This window comes from Musca autumnalis, unplaced genomic scaffold (genome assembly GCF_047663935.1).
Source record: "Musca autumnalis isolate F117 unplaced genomic scaffold, ASM4766393v1 scaffold_3, whole genome shotgun sequence".
Lineage (NCBI taxonomy): Eukaryota > Metazoa > Arthropoda > Insecta > Diptera > Muscidae > Musca > Musca autumnalis.
The window spans coordinates 151,386,053-151,404,770 of record NW_027411866.1 but is presented as its reverse complement, the minus strand read 5'-3'; the positions used below and the strand labels follow the sequence as shown (position 1 = coordinate 151,404,770).

Genomic DNA, 18,718 nt, shown 5'->3' with positions numbered 1-18,718 from the left:
AACAACCAACCATACATACTTATATCTCTAAACATTTTCTCTGTATGTATTTCTAAACATAATTTTGTCCTTTTATGCCCCAAAAGAATGTTGGCAAATAGTTTATCGTCTAAACAAAATATAAGTTCATGTTATTACGTTGTTGTTGCTACTGCTTTTCCTTGTAAACAGATTTTTATAGATGCATATATTTGATTTGTTTAATGTACTTACGAAGATACTTTCTTTCTATATCAAAGAGATTTTAGAAATCTGAACAAGGACACGTTCTAAAGTAGATGTTTTCAAGATGAAACACAATATAACATGTGTTGTTCTAAACAATTTTAAGATACGAAAACAACTTTGACTAACAGAAATTTCATTAGCAATAACAATGTCGAAAATCACAATAAAACAATAGAACTCAAAAAATCAATTACGCAAAAAATTGAAATTTGAAGTGTTGATTTAAAAACGTGATACACGACAATGTAATGAGGATATAGTCAATTTATTTCTATACAATAACAATTTTGATATTAAAACAGTATGGAAAGAATCAAAGTATATGGGATACACTACACCACTACGGTGTTCACATAATTTGGCGAAATTTTTTAAACCCAAATTGCGTCACATTTTGACCAATTTTTATCAAAACCAGACAGTCGTAGTGTGTTTGGTGCGTCAAATACATGAAATCGAGCGAAAATATATGGGAATCGATTTCAATATAATTTGGCAAACTTTTTTCTAGACCAAATTCTGTAACAAATTTAAATTTTTATCAAAATTAAACACACATAGCGTGATTGGTGCGTCAAATACCTAACATCTGGTAAAAATAGAACCGGTTGTTACCAAAATAAAAAGCGTTCGTAATTTGTAGTGAATCTGTGCAGATCATTAAAAGGAACTATGAGTCTATTTCGTTTCCTTTTGGATGTTACAAACTAATGCACATTACCCCTTAGACATTATACTTCTTACCACCGTGTGGTGTAGGGTATGACAATTCAGAAAATTACAAGTTTTAAAAGCCAGCTTTAAAATCATTTGCATTAGCTGTACACATCAACTGCTACACAAAATTGAGACACACGGCTAAATAAGCAAGCGAGCGCTTATTTATTTTTGTGCATCTTTGCTTATTTCGTATTAACACCTAAGCTTTTTTGCTACGCATAATCGACAACTACGGTACACATTTAGCACTCGGTTGACCAATCGTCGCAGCAAATATCCAAACGAGGGGTGTGTTTGTAAATGAAAAATGTGACAGTTGGTCACAAAATAGCGACATATTTATTTTTAAATGTACAACATATTAATTAATACGAAGAGAAGATACATATTTCATCATTTAATTGATAAAATGCTTGTTATCAAGCGGGTTTATATTTAATAAATACACGCAAAAAAAAACGGCCTCTCTAACATATGTCCCAAACATATTTTGCAGCAAACATATATATGTCTGCAACAGTCCCAAACATAATATATGTTTGGGTCTGCAAACAAATATATGTTTGGGTGGAAACAAATATATGTTTGGGTGCAAAGATATTTATGTTTGGGTGCAAAGATATATATGTTTGGGTGCAAACAAAGTTATGTTTGGGTGGAAACAATTTTATGTTTGGGTGCAAACATTTTATATGTTTGGGTGCAAAAAAATACAAACCCAAAAGGCACAAAAAAAAACAAACACATGCACCAGTGGGCGCTTACTGAGAGCAAGGGAGCGTAAAATTCAATGTAAAACACTTTGAAATGTGTGCTCACTTGCTCTCAGTAAGAACTCACTAGCTATCTCTATAGTATACACACAAATGTTGAGGTTGTTTATTAAAAGGCAAAAGAACAACAAACACATAGGTACATACAATGAAAATTAATTATTATATATATTTTTTTGAATATGGCATTAGCATTTTAAACTCTGAAAAAAGCTCTGTTTTATTCTTTACATGCCAAGTTTTTATCATATTTTACTAAAAAAAAGTGTTCCCTTACTTCAACAGGCATACGTGGACCTTGGGAGTAATACAAATATCAAAAATATCGTTCATTTATCTTAAATATTGTGATATCCATCTTCATTTACTCTTTATTATTTTATTGTTTAAATTAAAAAATATATATTTGTTAAACGACATTATTAAAAATTTACATGGCCTTTGAAAGAAAAAAGTGATTTCTAATGCCTTAGAATAGGAAACCCTGATCGCAAAAACTATTGTTTGCTGAAAAAGTGGCTAAGCAGTTGAAATTATGTTGCTTATTCTCTTTTCTTTTATGTGTTGATCATGTGTGCTATAAAATATGACTATTAGGCCGGGGCGATCTGAAAACCTTAATGGGCCCTTCGCGTTTCTGATTCCTAGGATTGAACTGAGCAAAATAGTCTACCACCATATCCATATGTCTATGATGAAAATCGAGCCTCCCGATTTTGACTTGAGCCAAACCATTTAGATTTGCGATCCAACACGAAGAACGAAATTGTAGCCAACACAATAGTTAAGATCTCTCTAGTACATGGCAAAAGTATTGGAAAGCTCCTTCAGGCAGTTTTGGCCTGAGAATGTGCACATTATTCGGAAAATATCGACAAATGACACTGTGCTACAAAAGTTGACCAAAAAAATTTCAAGCGTTCCGTTATAAAATTCTATCGTGTTAGGGCCCATAGACAACGAAAATGCCTTTGGTTCATTTGCGTCATTTCGTTTTATTATTTTATAACGGTAAAAGTAGTGAAAATCTGGGTTTCTGACATTTTCAAATTTAAACGGGCATATCTTATTTTTTTACAGCGTATTTCTATTGATCGTTATTCCTTTTAAAGGGGTGAATAATATCTTTCGAATAAGCTATTATTTTTTAAAATCGGTTAATAAATGGGTGTGATGAACTTTTTGAATTTACCCCTATAATGCCTGAGAAATTAGCCTTCTATCTCTGTTTGGCGTTATTGTAGCGTTGTTTTGAGATTGCATGTCTTCAGTCAAATCGAATGGCGAATCTTTTCGTGGAATATTTCATCCTTGTAACTCAATTCTTCTCACTTCTAATACAAACCAAATAAACATATCCCAATGTGTTTCCTTAAGTTAGTGAAACTAAAATGCAAATAGTTTTAAGGCGTACGTATACTTTTCCGTGTTGTGAAAATTGAATTTCTTTAATTGTAATAAATATACGTATTATATTAAAATAAATTTGTGTAATTATGGTTATTTTGTCCCCAAGGAATCACACAGAATCACAACGATTTAGCCTAAACTTCATTTTTGTAAGGTGTACGTATACTTATCTGTGTCACTGTATATACATCACATAAAAAGACGATTAATTCTGAACAACAGGTGCTGCTTAGGGCTAAGGAAGAATCGCAAATGAACATAACATCCTTTCACGGTCCTATAGTAAGAACAAAATAAACTGTTGTTGTAGCTCTGAAGCATGGCTACTTGGGAAATTAGACGAGGCAATAATTGGACATTTTATGAAATTATTTGAAAATTTATAGACTAAATATGAGCTATTCTTCGACAATGGTATTGTTAAGATATCAACACATGTCACAGTTTCCGATCGGAATGGTTTCAATTCGGTCGTTTTTGTTTTACCTTTTTCAGATTTCTATCGATTTGGTGAATTTCGAAAATTTTATTATTTATTTATTAAAACAAAAGCACATGATTAAAGAAAGTTTGTGCGAAAAGAAAGTTAATTTTTATTGAAATTTAAATTTTCTATTGTTTGGAGGCGCAAATTAACCCACATAACGCCACTGGCCGTTTAAACGCCACCAAAAAATGTTGCAAAATTTGACATAAAACTCTGTTGCAAAAAAAACTTTGACATTTTCGTAAGTTTTAGTGGGCTTTTTTGCATTTCGTTATAGTACTGTCTGTTAACGATCATTCCATGTTTATAGAGCTTTATTTGACCTATACATTTCCACGGAATTGGCCTAAAATCCAAGCAATAATTCTGTCTTGTTACCCAAAATTTGTAACCATTTGTACCAATTGTTGCTGGAGTCGTCTGTTAACACAAAAGTCAGCAAAAGAGAGCGATTCGAGAGTGACATTTTGACAGTTCTTTCACTGAGAGTTTGAAAATTCTTGCTGGACAAATTTCTTTTAGCAAGCACTAGCAACTCTTCTTCTTCTTAAAAAGAATCAAACATCTGTTTATATTTTTTCGTTGATTTATGTTTGTGAGAATTAAAAACAATTTTATTGTGGAAATAGCAAGCCTAATTGTATTGCTTTTTTGGAGAACACAGTTGCAAAGTGGGAAAAATCCTGTTTGGGTCATTGTACCGTACACCACTATGTGAGGAGGGTATTATAAGTTGGTTTTGGCCAAAAAGTTTGTAACGCATCGAAATAATGGTCGTAGACCCATACTTATATATACCAAAATGAATGTCTCCACGAGCTAAGTCGATCTGGCTATGTGTGTCCGTCCGTCTGTCCATCTAAACCTTGTAATCACGCTACAGGTCGCAATTTTGATCGGATCGTCACGAAACTTTGGATGTTGATGGGGGTCCCGGAGGGGAAGAAGCCTATTGATTTTGGTGATGATAATGGTCGGATAATATTTGGGGGTCGGAATGGGCAAAAAACGTATGTGGATAAAAAGACAACGTTTTTTTCCAAAGCGAATATCTCAGCTTCTGTATGGGATATACCAAAGGCAAAACCTTACTATGAAAGTAGAAAATATCACCTTTCTAATGATCAAACAACGAAGATATCACAACCGTCGCAAATAAAACCCAAATTTTCATTTTTTGCGATTTTAATTATAATGACGAATATCACAGTTTTGGTTGGAGACTTAGCCTGACTATAAAAGTAGAAGATCCCATCTTTACAATGATGCAAACTAGGTCCGCATAGGTGACCAACTAACGGAGATATCGCAATAGTCGGTAATACATCCCATTTTTTCCATTTTTTGGAAATCACGCTACAAGTCGCAATTTTGATTGGATCGTCACGAAATTTCGAGGATTAATGGAGGTCTCACAGAGGAAGAAGCCTATTGATTTTGGTGATGGTCGGATAATATTTAGGGGTCGGAATGAGCAAAAAATTTATTTATTTATTTTATTCCAAAGCAAATATCTCAGCGTCTATAAAAAAAGCAAGACCTGGCAAGGAAACAACGAAGATATCGCAATAGTCGCTAATAGAACCCAACTTTTCATTCTTGCGATTCTAATAATAATGACGAATATCACACCTTTGGTTGGGGACCATCTAAAGGCAAAGCCTGACTAAGAAAGTAGAAAATCCCATCTTAAACAAGTAAAAAAGTATCAGTCGGCTTGGCCGACAGAGATATACCCTCAGCCTGTGTATATTGAAACATTTTTTTCCCAAAACACTTATGTATTTAGAGGGTTTTGGGCGTATGAAACGACAAAAATGTTGATTAGGATTAAAGAGCAAAAGTTTTGCGAAGGAAATACTTAAAGGATTGGATCGACATTGACCATATGGTGCCATAAGGGCTTTTTACAACCTTCGGGCTGTTTGCTCAAGAAGTGTGGATTTGCCCCTGAAGAAACTTTTACCATCGTTATTGAAGCGAACTCAAGTTGCTTCAACAAAAATCAAAGTGATTCGATAGCAGGTCTTAAAGTGAACTTATCCGAAATTTTGTTTGGGAGGTACTGGATGAAGTGGACAAATATAGTCCATATTTGGACCTAATCTATATCTGGTAGATATATTACGATGTGTAAAGTATAGACCAATTCGGCCACTCCCTTCAAAAGTTACCGTACGAACAATTTTTCCGAACATTTTTGACATTTTGTGGGGGAGGTGAATGAAGGAGTGGACCGAGATGGCTTATCTTCGAACTTAAACTATGTTTGGACAATATATTACTAAGGCTCAAGTTTGGACCCAATCGGCAGATCTGTTCGAGAGTTATCTTGCGCTCCAACCACCTCACACGGTGTCATAGGGGTTTTGTGCAACTTTCAGGCTATTTTCTCAGGAAGTATGGACTTGCCCCTGATGAAACTTGTACCGTCGCACAGAGGACGAAATCATTGATCTAGCGGCGCGAAAGTCAAAAAATCAAAGTATAAAATTGCGAAATGTTTTCCATTATATCGATTACAGACACTCTGCTGACTAAGATTTTGTTTTTACTTTTTTTGTTGTTGTAAATATTCACTCAGTTATTCAGTGTCAAGTGCAAGAAATTTTGACGGATCAGATTTTAATAAAATTGTTGCTAAAAACCTGATCTCATATTTGTTTAATTGTTAAATAAATTCGTAATAAAACTAAACAAAGTTTATTTTTTATTGATAGGGGAGGGTTTAAGTTAAATTAAAATAAAATGTTTGGGGCCAGAAGTTACATAGTTATAAAGCAATAAATTTTCAAAAATTATTATTTTTTGTATGTTTTTAGTGCAATATACTTTTGTTGGATGGAGCGTAACTACAAAGGTCCACCGAGGTTCGGTCCAGTTATTTTTTTAATAATTAAATTGGACTCCCTAGATTCCGAATAACCAAAATTTAGCTGCAAATACCTGCAAATCTTGCTGATAAATGGTCTTGAAAAATAGCTTAAATCCTCAAAATACCAAAAATCTGTCGGTACGGTTATATGGGGCCTATATCAAAATGTAGACCTATGTTCGCAATTTTTAGTGGAGAATTTTTGTGTCCACTGGGAACCCCAAATACCAAATTACACCTAATTTGGTCGGAAAATGTAGCTTTAAATCCCCAAACTACTGAAAGTCTGGAGGTACGTTAAAAGGGGCCTATACCCAAACGTGGACCTATGTCCACAATTTTTGGTGGAAAGGTTTAGTGATCAGTAGGAACCCTAAGTACCAAATTACAACTAATTTGGCAGGAAAAGGCGGCTTAAATCCTCAAAATATCGAATATCAGGAGGTACCGTTATATGGGTGCTACACCAAAATATTTGCCTATGTTGTTCATATTTAGTCCATAATTACCCACAGACACAGATTGAGTTTGTGCAAAATTTCAGAAAGATATCTTCATTCGTTTCCAAGTTATTAATTTCGCGCCGCTAGATCAGTGGTTTCGGCCACTGTGCGTCGTATGGAGGGCAGTGAATAAAAGTTGCTAAAACAAAAATCAAAGCGATTCGAGAGCAGGTCCTAAACTGAACTTATCCGAAATTTTGTGTGGGAGGTACCCAAAGGTGTGGACCGATTGAGTCCATATTGGAACCTCATCTAAGTCTGGTAGACATTTCACGAGTTGCAAATTATGGACCGAATCGGTTATTTCCTTCAAGAGTTATCGTACGTACAAATTTTCCGAACATTTTCGAACTTTTGTGGGGGAGGTACCGGAAGGAATAGACCGATATAACCCATCTTCGAACTTAAACTAAGTTGTCCAAATATTACGAAAGCCAAAATTTGAACCGAATCGATTCATCCCTTCGAGAGTTATCGTGCGCTCCAGCCAGACAGACAGACAGACGGACGGACATTGCTCAATCGACTCCAAATTGTCTGAAACATATTTCGTCCAAACATACTTGGGGTCTAAAACCATTATTTCGATGAGGCACATTTTGCCCGTATGAAAGTGTATATACCCTTCATAGCCTAAAGGCTGAGGGTATAAAAATATGCAAAGTAGGTTGGCGTAGGTGGTCAAATAATAGAGATATCGCAATAGTCGTAATACATCCCTTTTTCCACTTTTTCTGCAATCACACTTCAGGTCGGAATTTTGATCGGATCATCACGAAATTTTTAACAGAGATAAAATCATATTGATTTTGGTGATGTCGATAGTAGTCAAATATAAAATTAAATATTAATTATTTTGGTTCAGTTCGCCTTAAGTCATTTGGTATAATAGCCAGATAGGTGAAAACTTCCGTATCTCCCTAAAGGAAATGTTTTCGAGTGAAAAGATTATGCACAGAGGTAGTGGTGTAGGGTATCACATAGTCGGCCCCGTACCGACTATAGCCTTTTCTCACTTGTTTTCTATTTTATTTATTTTTAATAAAATACAAAATTTTTGCTTTCCTCGGTTCCTTCATTTGCGGACAAATTGTTCTGTTTTGGCAAGTCAGCTGATTGCTTGCAGGTTTTTGCTGGGAAGGTGTCTGTTTACTTTTTAAAATTTTCTTGCAAAAGAGAATAAAAATTCCTTACTTTCTGAGAGAGTTCCTGCTGGGAAAGTAACCAGACAGACCTAATTCCAAAAAAATCGACTTTTTTTGTAATTTTCGGCTTTGAGGAAAAATTTAAACATGCGATAAAAATTTAATCATAAATGTTACATTCATCTAAAGTCAGGGATTTGTTAGGAATGTAGTAAGAGTATTTTCTCAATCAAAAACCAAAGGATTGGCATACACCTATATTACCCTACAAAGTTTTCGGCACTTTTAAAAGAAGGTCCGATTGCAGGAAAACTATACGTTTTAGACAAAACAGTTATTTTTTTTAAGAAATGCTTAGAATGTCTTAAAAATATAATTTTCATAAAAATTTTAAGTTTTTTCGCAAAAAAAAAAATTCTCGGCGCTAAGTGGGTTAATCAACATAACATTGAACCATTGTGTACTTTCTTCTTTTGTTTTCTTTTATCTTTGCTTTAATTTATCATTCGTAATGCCATATTGTTTAGTTTTTTAAAAATGTTCTCACGAAAAAATTATGTGGCAGTACTTTGTTAATAATTGGTTTCGTTAATTGAGAAATAATCGAAATTTTGCGAATTTTTTAAATAAAATAATAAAAAAATATGAAATCAAATGTATTTTGTTAATAAAACAATTGCTTTGTTCCAGAACCTGCAAGAAGCTACTATTTTTTACTACGATAACATTTTTTCCTTTATGTTATCGAAAAAAATAGTAAAAATTAGTAGATTCTTGCAGTACTGGAACAGACCAAATGTTGGACATTAATAAAACAATGTTGACATATTTCCAAAAAAAAATTCCACTTGAAAAAACAAAAGTGGTTTCATTCCAAAAAAAATCGTTTTTCGGTTTCTGCAGAAGCTAAATACGGAATCAATTCCTCCACTTTCGATCGGAATTCGTTTCTGTGACATGCATGTATATCACGTGCAAAAAAAATATGTATATTAACTTCAAATGAACAAACGATTTGTTATAGCCACTTAAAAAAGAAATATAGAAGAATGTCTTCTAATTTAATTTCCGATTACACTGTGCAACAAAATGGAGGTGAGGTCTGGGGCACGGAAAATTCCTCTTGGGGAAGAAAGGCATTGGTGAGTATATTTAGAACCGCGAAGGACAGATTCGGCGTGAGTCGAACTTCCGCGTTATGGCGTAATGATGTTTTTGCTAGAGATCCTGTAAGTCTTCAGGAATTGGCGTTATAGCTTTGTTCACTGTTGATTTAGCTTATTTTTGAGATGACATGTCTTCAGTCAAATCGAATGAGGATTATTTTCGTAGAGCACTTCGACTGTGTTTGCTCAGAAAAAACTGTGTTTTGTTTTCTTGTATGTTCTTTAACAAATATTCAAAAAACAAAAAATATTTTTTTCTGAGCAAAAATAGGCTAAATGCACAAAACGACCACGAAAACGCGACAAAATCGATTAGTTGTCAATGAGAGCCGTACCTAAAATATTCTGAGCGACATTTTTGCAGAACATTTCGAAGCTGAAAAACGTCATCTTGTGGTACTTTTATAGGCGAGTTAGAAGGTCGAAGTGCTCTACGAAAATAATCCTCATTCAATTTGACTGAAGACATGTCATCTCAAAAATAAGATAAAACAACAGTGAACAAAGATATAACGCTAATTCCTGATGCCTTACTGGGTCTCTAGCAAAAACTTCATCACTCCAAAGGAATTATCTCTTCCCCAAAATTTGTGTTCACAGTGTTATAAACAATGGACTTTTGTCGATTTTGTTTGTGCTGTGTTCGAAGACTGTTTTCGAAAACGTTGACAGTGAAATAATCCCTAACAGCCAGAAAGTAAAACTGTTCTCACTTTTTTTTTAAACGTTTTATAAATATCTCAATAAAATCATGTTGCACCGTGTGTATTATTCCCAAGTAACGAAGTACATATTCGTGGGCAAATTGTGACACCCCAAACATTTTATCAATTAAATACGATCACATTACAAAGTCACGAATCCTAGCTAATTACATGATATCGAATGAAAATAGAACACCTGGATCACGATATCATGATCTACAAACTCAACTTCCGCAACTAAAACACAAAAACCACAAAAATTCAATATTCGAAATAATTACTCGATAATTGGCCTCAAAAAAAAAAACGCAACAAAAGAATTTCTGCTGCTGCTCCTGTGTGACACATTGTCGTAGAGAGTGAGTTTGTATTGTATATCAATCATGTCATTCATTACATACCTGTGGTGTACGATTGCTGTCATCTGTGGCGGTTGCCGGTGCCGTTGTCGAATAATTACACTGACAGCCCTCCTCACAACAGAGACGCACCAATTCATGTTCGCCGCACGTGCATGGCTCCTCATCCTCTTCGTCGTAGGCACAATCCTCACGTATTAAAATAATATAATCGGCTTCGAAAAATTCATTACGCGTTTCATCGAATACGACACGATTTTTACGCGCGGGTGGAGGACGATTCGGTTTTTTGAGTAAACCACGCAATTGACCGTTAACTTCACGCATTTTGTTTGAGTTATTTGTGTTTATTGTTGTTTTCGGTAGGGAACGTCTGGCAACGACAACAACGGCTGCTCGTGCGGGTAAAGGTGGTGGTGGTGGAGACGATGTTGTTGATTGATTTTCTTGTTGTAAAATTATTTGTTGTTGTTGCTCTTGAATATTGGCTGCTTCTTCAAGTTGACAATTTAAACAACCACATGGAGATGAAGTTGTGGAACTTATTGATTCCGCATCATCATCTTCGTGGATGGTATTATACGGTTCCTCTTGTTGTGGATCAGCAACAATTGGTTGTTGTTTTTGTATAAAGTTTGAGTTGAATGCTTTTGTTGTTTCCTGTTCTAATAATAGTTCATCATAACACTGATATATTAGGGGCCTAAAATATTCAGTTAACACGTGTTCTCTGTTGCCACTACTGCTGGCAACGTTACAGCTGTGGTTGTTGTCATCAGCAGCAACAGTGCGAGGGGTGCTGTTGTTGTTGTTTTTCTCTTGCTCCCCTCCCCGTTGCTCAACCACTTGATAGTGTTTTTGTAAAAATTCACTGAACCGTTGTGTATCAAATTCAGCTGGACCTGTTACAAGATCCGCTTGACTGCTGCTGTGCACCAAAACGAGATGATTATTTTTTAGACTAGCCTCGGCAGTTGTGGCGCTATTTCCGTTTCGTGGTATTAAACGTGGCTCTATTTCCGGTTTTGTTGGCACAAATGCACTTTTATATTCGCTTGTGGTGGTGGTGGCGCTGCTTGTGGCGGTGGTAGCTGTGGGCTCCCCTTGAGTTTTGTCCCTAATTGCAGTTGTTTGTTGCTGCCGCTTAACCAATTCCTTGGTGTTGACAATATGTTGCAGATTTAGATTGCAACGTTTTGTGGGTGATTCCAAGGAGACTTTACAATTCGAGGCACCCTCCTGTGTATTAGCGTTTAAATCGACTTTGGCTAAGGGAAAACTCGGTATATTTGCATTTTCATTGTCTGGCCTTTGATGTTGTTGGTGGCACTGCTGCTGACTGAAATGTTGGTTAGCTGGAGAGATAGTCTCGGTTGCTGGCAACGTCACTGCCTTTTCAAAGTCTGTGTGGGAGAGTTGCTGTTCTGGTTGTTGCTTTTGTTGCTCAAATGTCAAATGTTTGTCTATATTTAATTTCTCTTGTTGTTGTTGGAGCTGTTGTTGATGGCGCAAACGCACTACTTTGGCTGTGACATATGCCTGTGGTGAGTTTGTCGTTTGCCTTGATAATAATATGTCTGACTTTTGATACTGCTCCTGTCTCAATTTTGTTTCTATAAATTGTTTTGTTATTTTTCCAAGTTCCTTTTCTTCACTTCTTGTTTGTTGTTCTTCTTTGTTGTCTGTTTCGTCGTTTTCTATGCTATTTTCTGTATTTTCTTGTTGTTGTTCATCATTACCACTGGTGCTACTTGTAGGCCTGATACTACCGATTGTGTTGTTGGCCTGGTGGTGGGTGGTGTCGCTGATTTGCCTGGCGTTTCCTTTATGTATTGGTATCCCATACTCTATGTTCGGTTGCTTTGTTATGGACGACCTTTCTAAAGTTGTTTTACAGTCTGCCTGAAGTTTGTTAGCCTTCGATGTTGATGGTGTTGTTGTTGTTGCTTTGGTTGTGGCTTTTGTATTTAATACAACCACCCCCTGTTTACTTTGACTAACAAATGAATTGTCCTTAACACGAAGAAAATATTGTTGTTGTTGGCCTTCTTCCCTTTTATTAACGGTGTTCTCCTTGTTGTTGTTGCTTTTGTGGGTCTCTACTTTATATGGCTTTTGCTGTTTGTTGGCGAAATTCAAGGCTTTTAACTCTTCTTCTTCTAGTTTTATTTTAGTTTCTGTTTCTCTTAATGTTGTTGGTGGTGTTGTTGGATTATTTTGTTTATATGCTGTTAAAGACTGGTATTTAAGTGGAGGTATGGTATTTAATAACCTTTTTAGACGTTGACTAGCCTCAAATTCCTCAAGATTAGAGGGCTCCTCATTAGAGTGAAACTTTTGTGTTGTAGATAATCCTGAATTAATAGTGCGTGGATTTTTCTTTTCTATTTCACCGTGATTTTTCTCTTTTGTTATGTCCTTCTCCCCTTCCTTGTGATTTTTCACAGATGTTTTTGCTGTTACTTTTGGGTTTATTTCTTGCTGTTTTGTTTTTGCCCCTTCTTCTCGCCCTCTTTTATTGTTATTTTCTGTATTCTGTATTGTTGTTTTCTCCCTTCCACCCTTTTCGTTGGTGTCGTCTTTACTTGTTTCTGGTTTGTTTACACTTTCATTCAAATTACATTTCAACCTTAGATTTTCTAAATATTTTTCAAAATTTTCCAAGGTATCACTTTCGTATAAATTTTCATTAGATTTCAATAAATTTTCAAAATTTTTTGGAATTTCTTCTTCACACTTTGAGTTATTTAGAAATTGCTTAACATCTTTTGGTTTTTGTTGATTTTCACTTGAAATTCCTTCTTTATTTAAAAATTCATAATTTTGGGGAATCTTTTCATTAATTTTATGAAAATTTTCACAGGTTATTTCTCCAAAATTATTATTCTTCTCACTTTGGAAACTTGTCGCTGAATGATTATTTTCTTCAAATACTTTGTCACAATTTTTGGGAATTAATTCATATTTTTCATGAACAATTCCTAAATTTACAACTTCACAATTTTGTGTTACGAATTTTTTAGGGGTTATAACTTTTGGAACATTTTCTAAATTTGTTTCACTTTCCAAGAAATTTTCTTCTTTTAGAGTTTGTGAACGTTTAAGAATTTGTTCATTTATTTTATGAACACTTTCATAGATTTTATTAGATTGCTTTTCTTTTAGAAAGCCGTTGCTATTTTGATCTTCTTTGTAATAATTGTTGATTTTAGGTTTATTTTCCGAATAATTTTCTTCTTTTGGAGATATTATATTTCTGTGATTTTGTTCATTGGTTTTATGTAGAATTTCATTAATTTTATTTGATGGATTTTCTTGAAGAAAACCGTTGTCTTGGTAATCCTTAATGGAGATATCAGAGCTACCTTGATCCTGTTTTAAACTACCGTTGCTTCTAGGTTTATTTTCCACGCTTTTTCCTTCTTCTGGAGAATGTAAATTTCTGGGAATTTGTTCATTTGTTTTATGAACAATTTCATATATTTTACCAGACTGATTTTCTTTGTTGTCTTGAAAATCTTTTATGAAGCTTTCGGAACTAGATCGATTTTCTTTTAAATCGCCGTAGATTTTAGTTGTACCTTCTAAGCAATTTTTTTCTTTTGGAGATTCTGAACATCTGTAAATTTGTTCATTTGTTTTATGTACAATTTCATAAATGTTGTCTGATGGATTTTCTTTGAGAAAACCAATGTCTTGACAAGCTCCAATGCGGTTATTAGAAACACTTTGTTCCTTTTTTAAGCTGCTGTTGCTTTTAAGTTGATTTCTTTCTTCAGTAGATTCAAAATTTCTGGGAATTTGTTCATTTGTTTTATGTACAATTTCATAAATTTCATCTGATGAATTTTCTTTTTGAAATCCAATGTCCTGATAATCCTTAAGGAAAATATAAGAGCTATTTTGATCCCTTTTTAAACTGCCGTTGCTTTTAGGTTGATTTCTTTCTTCAGGAGATTCTAAATTTCTGGGAATTTGATCATTTATTTTATGAAAAAATTCATAATTTTTTTCTGATGGATTTTTCTTTAACAATTCTTGATCTGGCAAGTCTTTAAGGGTATTCCGAGACCTTATTTGCTCCGCTGTTAAAATTTCGCAGTTTTTAGGAACTGCTTCACAATTTTCAGGTATTTTTTCGTGCGATTTATGATTTTTTCCTAAATTTATTACTTTTGTAAAAGCTGACTCCCCTTTAGCTGTGTCCTGAGCCTTTTCAACAATTTCGCAATGTGTTGTAAATTGATTTTCACTTATGAATCCCTGATTTTTTGGGATTACTTCATCTGTTTTATGAATATTCTCATTTGTCTCTTTATTTTGTTCATCTTTTGGTTCTTGGAATTCCCTAAGGTAAATTTGAGGCCAGTTCGTATCTAAAAATACACATCTTGTTAATCCATCATCACCTTCATTATTATTATTCTGAATATGGGTATTAACCTTGTGGTTGCCTCCCTCTGGTTCCTTTCGGTGTAGTTCTGCCTCTCTCTGATGGGGGTTATTGTTGTGGTTGGCCTTAACTTCTTGTGGGGTTTTTACAAAAATATGTCCATATGTTTGATTCCAACGACCAAACACTTCATTATTTAGATCTTCATTAAGATTTGCCAAGTGTGGACTCTTGTTGTTGTTGGTTTTAAATATGTATTCTGTTTTTGTTGTTGTAGGATTTAAGTATCTCTTTGTCTTGTCACTTTGCCTTTGGTTGTTGTCGTTTTCTTCGTTGCCGTTGACGTTAGCTTTGTCGTGGTGGTAGTCGTTGTTGTTACCTTGTCGTTTCGTCGTCACCTGCTGCTGGCCTTCGTTTTTTGTCGTCCACCACACATTATTTTCAACACAAAGTTCTTCTAACTTTGTTGGTCCTGGTGCAGGCGATGATGATGTTAATATTGACGGTGGTGTTGGTAGGGCTAATGTTTGTTGGGCCAAATAGTTTGTCGTTAAACAATTTTTGTTGGTATAGATTTTTTCTTCTACGTTGCAGTCTTTGGTAACACCGAAAATTTCACAACTTTTAGAAATTCGGGGATTTTCCAAATTCTCCAACAATTTGAAATTTTCCAAATTCTCACAAATTCCAGGGCCACTGAATTGTGTATCCCTTTTTGCTGTTCCTTGTCGTAGAGGTGGTGGTGGTAGTACGCTGCTGATGGCCGTCGTTGTCGTCAGCAGTAGTTCTTTGTTGTCTACAATTTTTTGCTTTTTTTCTTCTTCACAAGTCTGGCGTCTCAGAGCCAACACAATACAATTTTCACTGGAATCTTTTTCTTTAAATAAATTTTCAAAATTTTCATTTTGCAATCTCTCACTGGAGGATACACTTTTCTCTTCTACTTCAAAATAATTTTCTTCACAATTTTGACTAACTATACCTCTAGAATTTTTTAGTATATCATTACATAAAACTTTCGAAGCACTTGTATTTTCTAATCCTTTTCCATTCACACTTTTGCCACTATCGACTGGAATCACTTGATTTTTTACAATAATTTCCGTTAATTCTTTTTCTTTGTTTAATTTTTCACACAATTTTCTTCTTTTTTCTTTTAACAAATTTTGCAAATTTTCATTTTGTTTTAATGTTTTAACAGAATCAGCAGCCGCAGCAATTGTGTATGTATCGACGATGATTTTGTCGTCCTCGTCTGCTGATGGTTTCAGACATTTTGCAAATTCCCTTAACGTATACGCACCACTGGCGGATTGTTGGCAATGATGTTGTAGTAGGTGTTGTAGATTTTCATTGGGATTTTCTCTTTCGCAGGATTCAGGCTGAGAAATAGAGAAATTTTGTTGAGGTGAATTCTCTCCATTTATGACATTTCTCTCAGAGGTGTAGTTCTCTTGTCGCTCTTGTCGTGCTACACAACAACTGGTTGGCAATATTTTTATTTTTCCATCATTCACTACATCCACTGGTGGTTCTGACTTTGTCACTTGTCGTCTACTACTAATCGTTGTTATGTTTTGACATGACTCTTTCAGTGACAGTGGTGGTGGCAGCTCTGCGCATGACTCTGCTGTCATTGACCAAAGCTCTCCTCCATCAGCACCCATATGGTGGGCACTGTTGGCGTCAACAGCACTGCCTCGGTTAACGTCAGTTTTGCTGTCACTTTCTTCTACTTTAACGTCTGTCTGTCGTCTATGACTATTTAAGTGTACATTTATACACGTAACTGGTGTTTTTGTTTCATTCACCTTCTCCGTCTCTGACTTTTCCAGCTTTACTACCCGCATTTCGCTCGCCTTCTCCGCCATTAACATTTTGTTGACCAATTGTTGTTGTTGCTGTTGTCTAGCATTAATTTCGCATTCAGCCTTAATTTCTTCGTCGGTCGTTTCTGCCACCAATATCTCCTTACTTTCCAAAAGATTTTGTTCCTCTAATGTTTCGTTTAAATCACAAAATATTGTTGTAACACTCTCCAAATTGTTGGTCGGCATAAAATTACAGTTCAAGTTGATGGGTTTCAGCAAATTGTCCTCTACATCATCAACGGCAACATTGAAATCATTAGCAATTCCAGACATGTCTTCAATGAAATTATTTGTTGTCTTCTTGTCAAGTCCTTGAGAGAATATTGAAAAGTCATCCACCACCGGTCCATTGACATCTGTGAAAAAAGTGAAAAAGTAAACATAAATATTTGAAATAATTAATTGTTAGACATGAAAAATGAATGAAAGAATGAATGTGAGAAAAATTGCGAAATCCACAGCGTAGTGTGGCAGCGGGAGATAGATAAGCCACAATAATATCTCTTAAAGGTTTTTATTTAATAACTGTTTCTGTCGGGGATTTCTAAATAGTTTTCAAAATGTTCTAACTCTCATTCTGTGTTAATGGGTCAACATTGTCCAAAAGTTTTTTATTTCCAATAAAGGCGACAAAAAATTGTTTGGAAGTTGTAGCGTACATTTTTAGGCGTTTTTGGAGTAGGTATCATAAGTGGGCTTAATTATTCCACTGACTGCTCCTCAAGTCGCCTGATCGATAAGGAGCAATCCTCGTTCGTATCGGGTCATAAGCTTTCTCCCAGTGCTTGGAAAAGTGCTGGAGAGGATTACGGTGGCGATGCTTGGGAAGTGCCGCGGCGTGAGTCCTTCACCGCATCAGTTCGGCTTTGTCGGGGGTAGAGGTACGGTGGACGCGTGGATGCATGTGCAGAATGGTCTGAGCGAGTCGAATGCCAAATATGTCTTAGGCATATTTTGTTGACTTTAAAGGCGCATTTGACTTCCTTTCGTGGGAGAGCGTGCTCGCTAAGCTGTCTGAGATCAGGTGCCGGGAGTTTGTTCTTTGGTCGAGTTATTTCTGTGGACGAAGGGCTTGTGTCGTGGGGGCCAATGAGACGGTCTGGACAGATGTGGAGCGAGGCTGCCTTCAGGGGTCTATCTGTGGTCCATTTATTTGAAACCTCATGATGGGTTCTCTGTTGCGGGAGTTAGCGACCACTTTCAAGATCTGTGAGTATGCTGATGATCTCCTTATCATGATCGAAAGTGAGACTCGTGTCGAACTGGAACGTCGTGCTGGGGAGGCCATGGGTATAGTACGGGTCTGGAGTGACCGAGTGGGTGTTGAGACTGAGCTAATGCTGCTGAAAGGCAGATTAGCGCACAGTCGACCTCCTTATGTTCGATTTGGTGACCACGGCATATGATATGTCAAGCAGGTCAAGTACCTTGGGATAACGATGGCCGAGAGAATGAACTTCCTGCCGCACTTTGATCTTTGAAGGACAAGTTAACTCCTGTAGCTGGTATGGTTAGAAGGGTCTTGCGGACCGACTGGGGTTTGAGCAGACGTTCCGTGCGCTCCATATATTGTGAACTCTTTGTTGCCTGTGCAACACATGGTGCACTTGTATGGTGTGCCGCAGCAAAATCTGCTGTTGGACGTAGGAAGCTCTTGTCGTGTCAACGAGTGGTCATAATAGCATGTCTGCCAGTGTGTGGCACTGTGTCTACGGACGCAATGCAAGTGTTACTTGGCGCCCTGTCCTTTGACCTGCAAGCGAGATGTAGGCCGGCTCTGTACAAGCTGAAGCGTGGTTTGCAGGTGTCTGGGCATGATTGGCTCGGGCCTTCTGATCTGGTGGATGGGGATGGTAGGCGGCGCAGTGCAATCCTTCGGGAGCGTGCTGCTGTTAGGTGGCGGACTAGGTGGACGGGCACTGACAAAGGGCGGGTGACGTACAAATTTATTCGTGACGCAACGTTCGTACTGGACCGCCCAGACTTCGGCTTTAACATGAGTCTGGGATTCTTACTGACGGGACATGGCTCTCTAAATACATTTTTAGATGCAAGAGGCCTGCCCGGGACATATTTATGTGGGT

The 18,718-nt window shown here is 36.2% G+C and overlaps 1 protein-coding gene across 4 annotated transcripts in view; it reads right to left on the bottom strand.

Moving 5' to 3' along the window:
• Nucleotides 1–18,718, bottom strand: part of LOC141397928 (uncharacterized) — a 130,846-nt gene that overhangs the window by 104,161 nt on the left and 7,967 nt on the right. For all 4 annotated transcript variants that reach the window (XM_073974874.1, XM_073974875.1, XM_073974877.1 and 1 more), the window contains exon 2: nucleotides 10,413–16,990. In XM_073974874.1, the coding sequence (XP_073830975.1) occupies nucleotides 10,413–16,990 (6,578 nt within the window). The remainder of the gene's footprint in view (nucleotides 1–10,412; nucleotides 16,991–18,718) is intronic.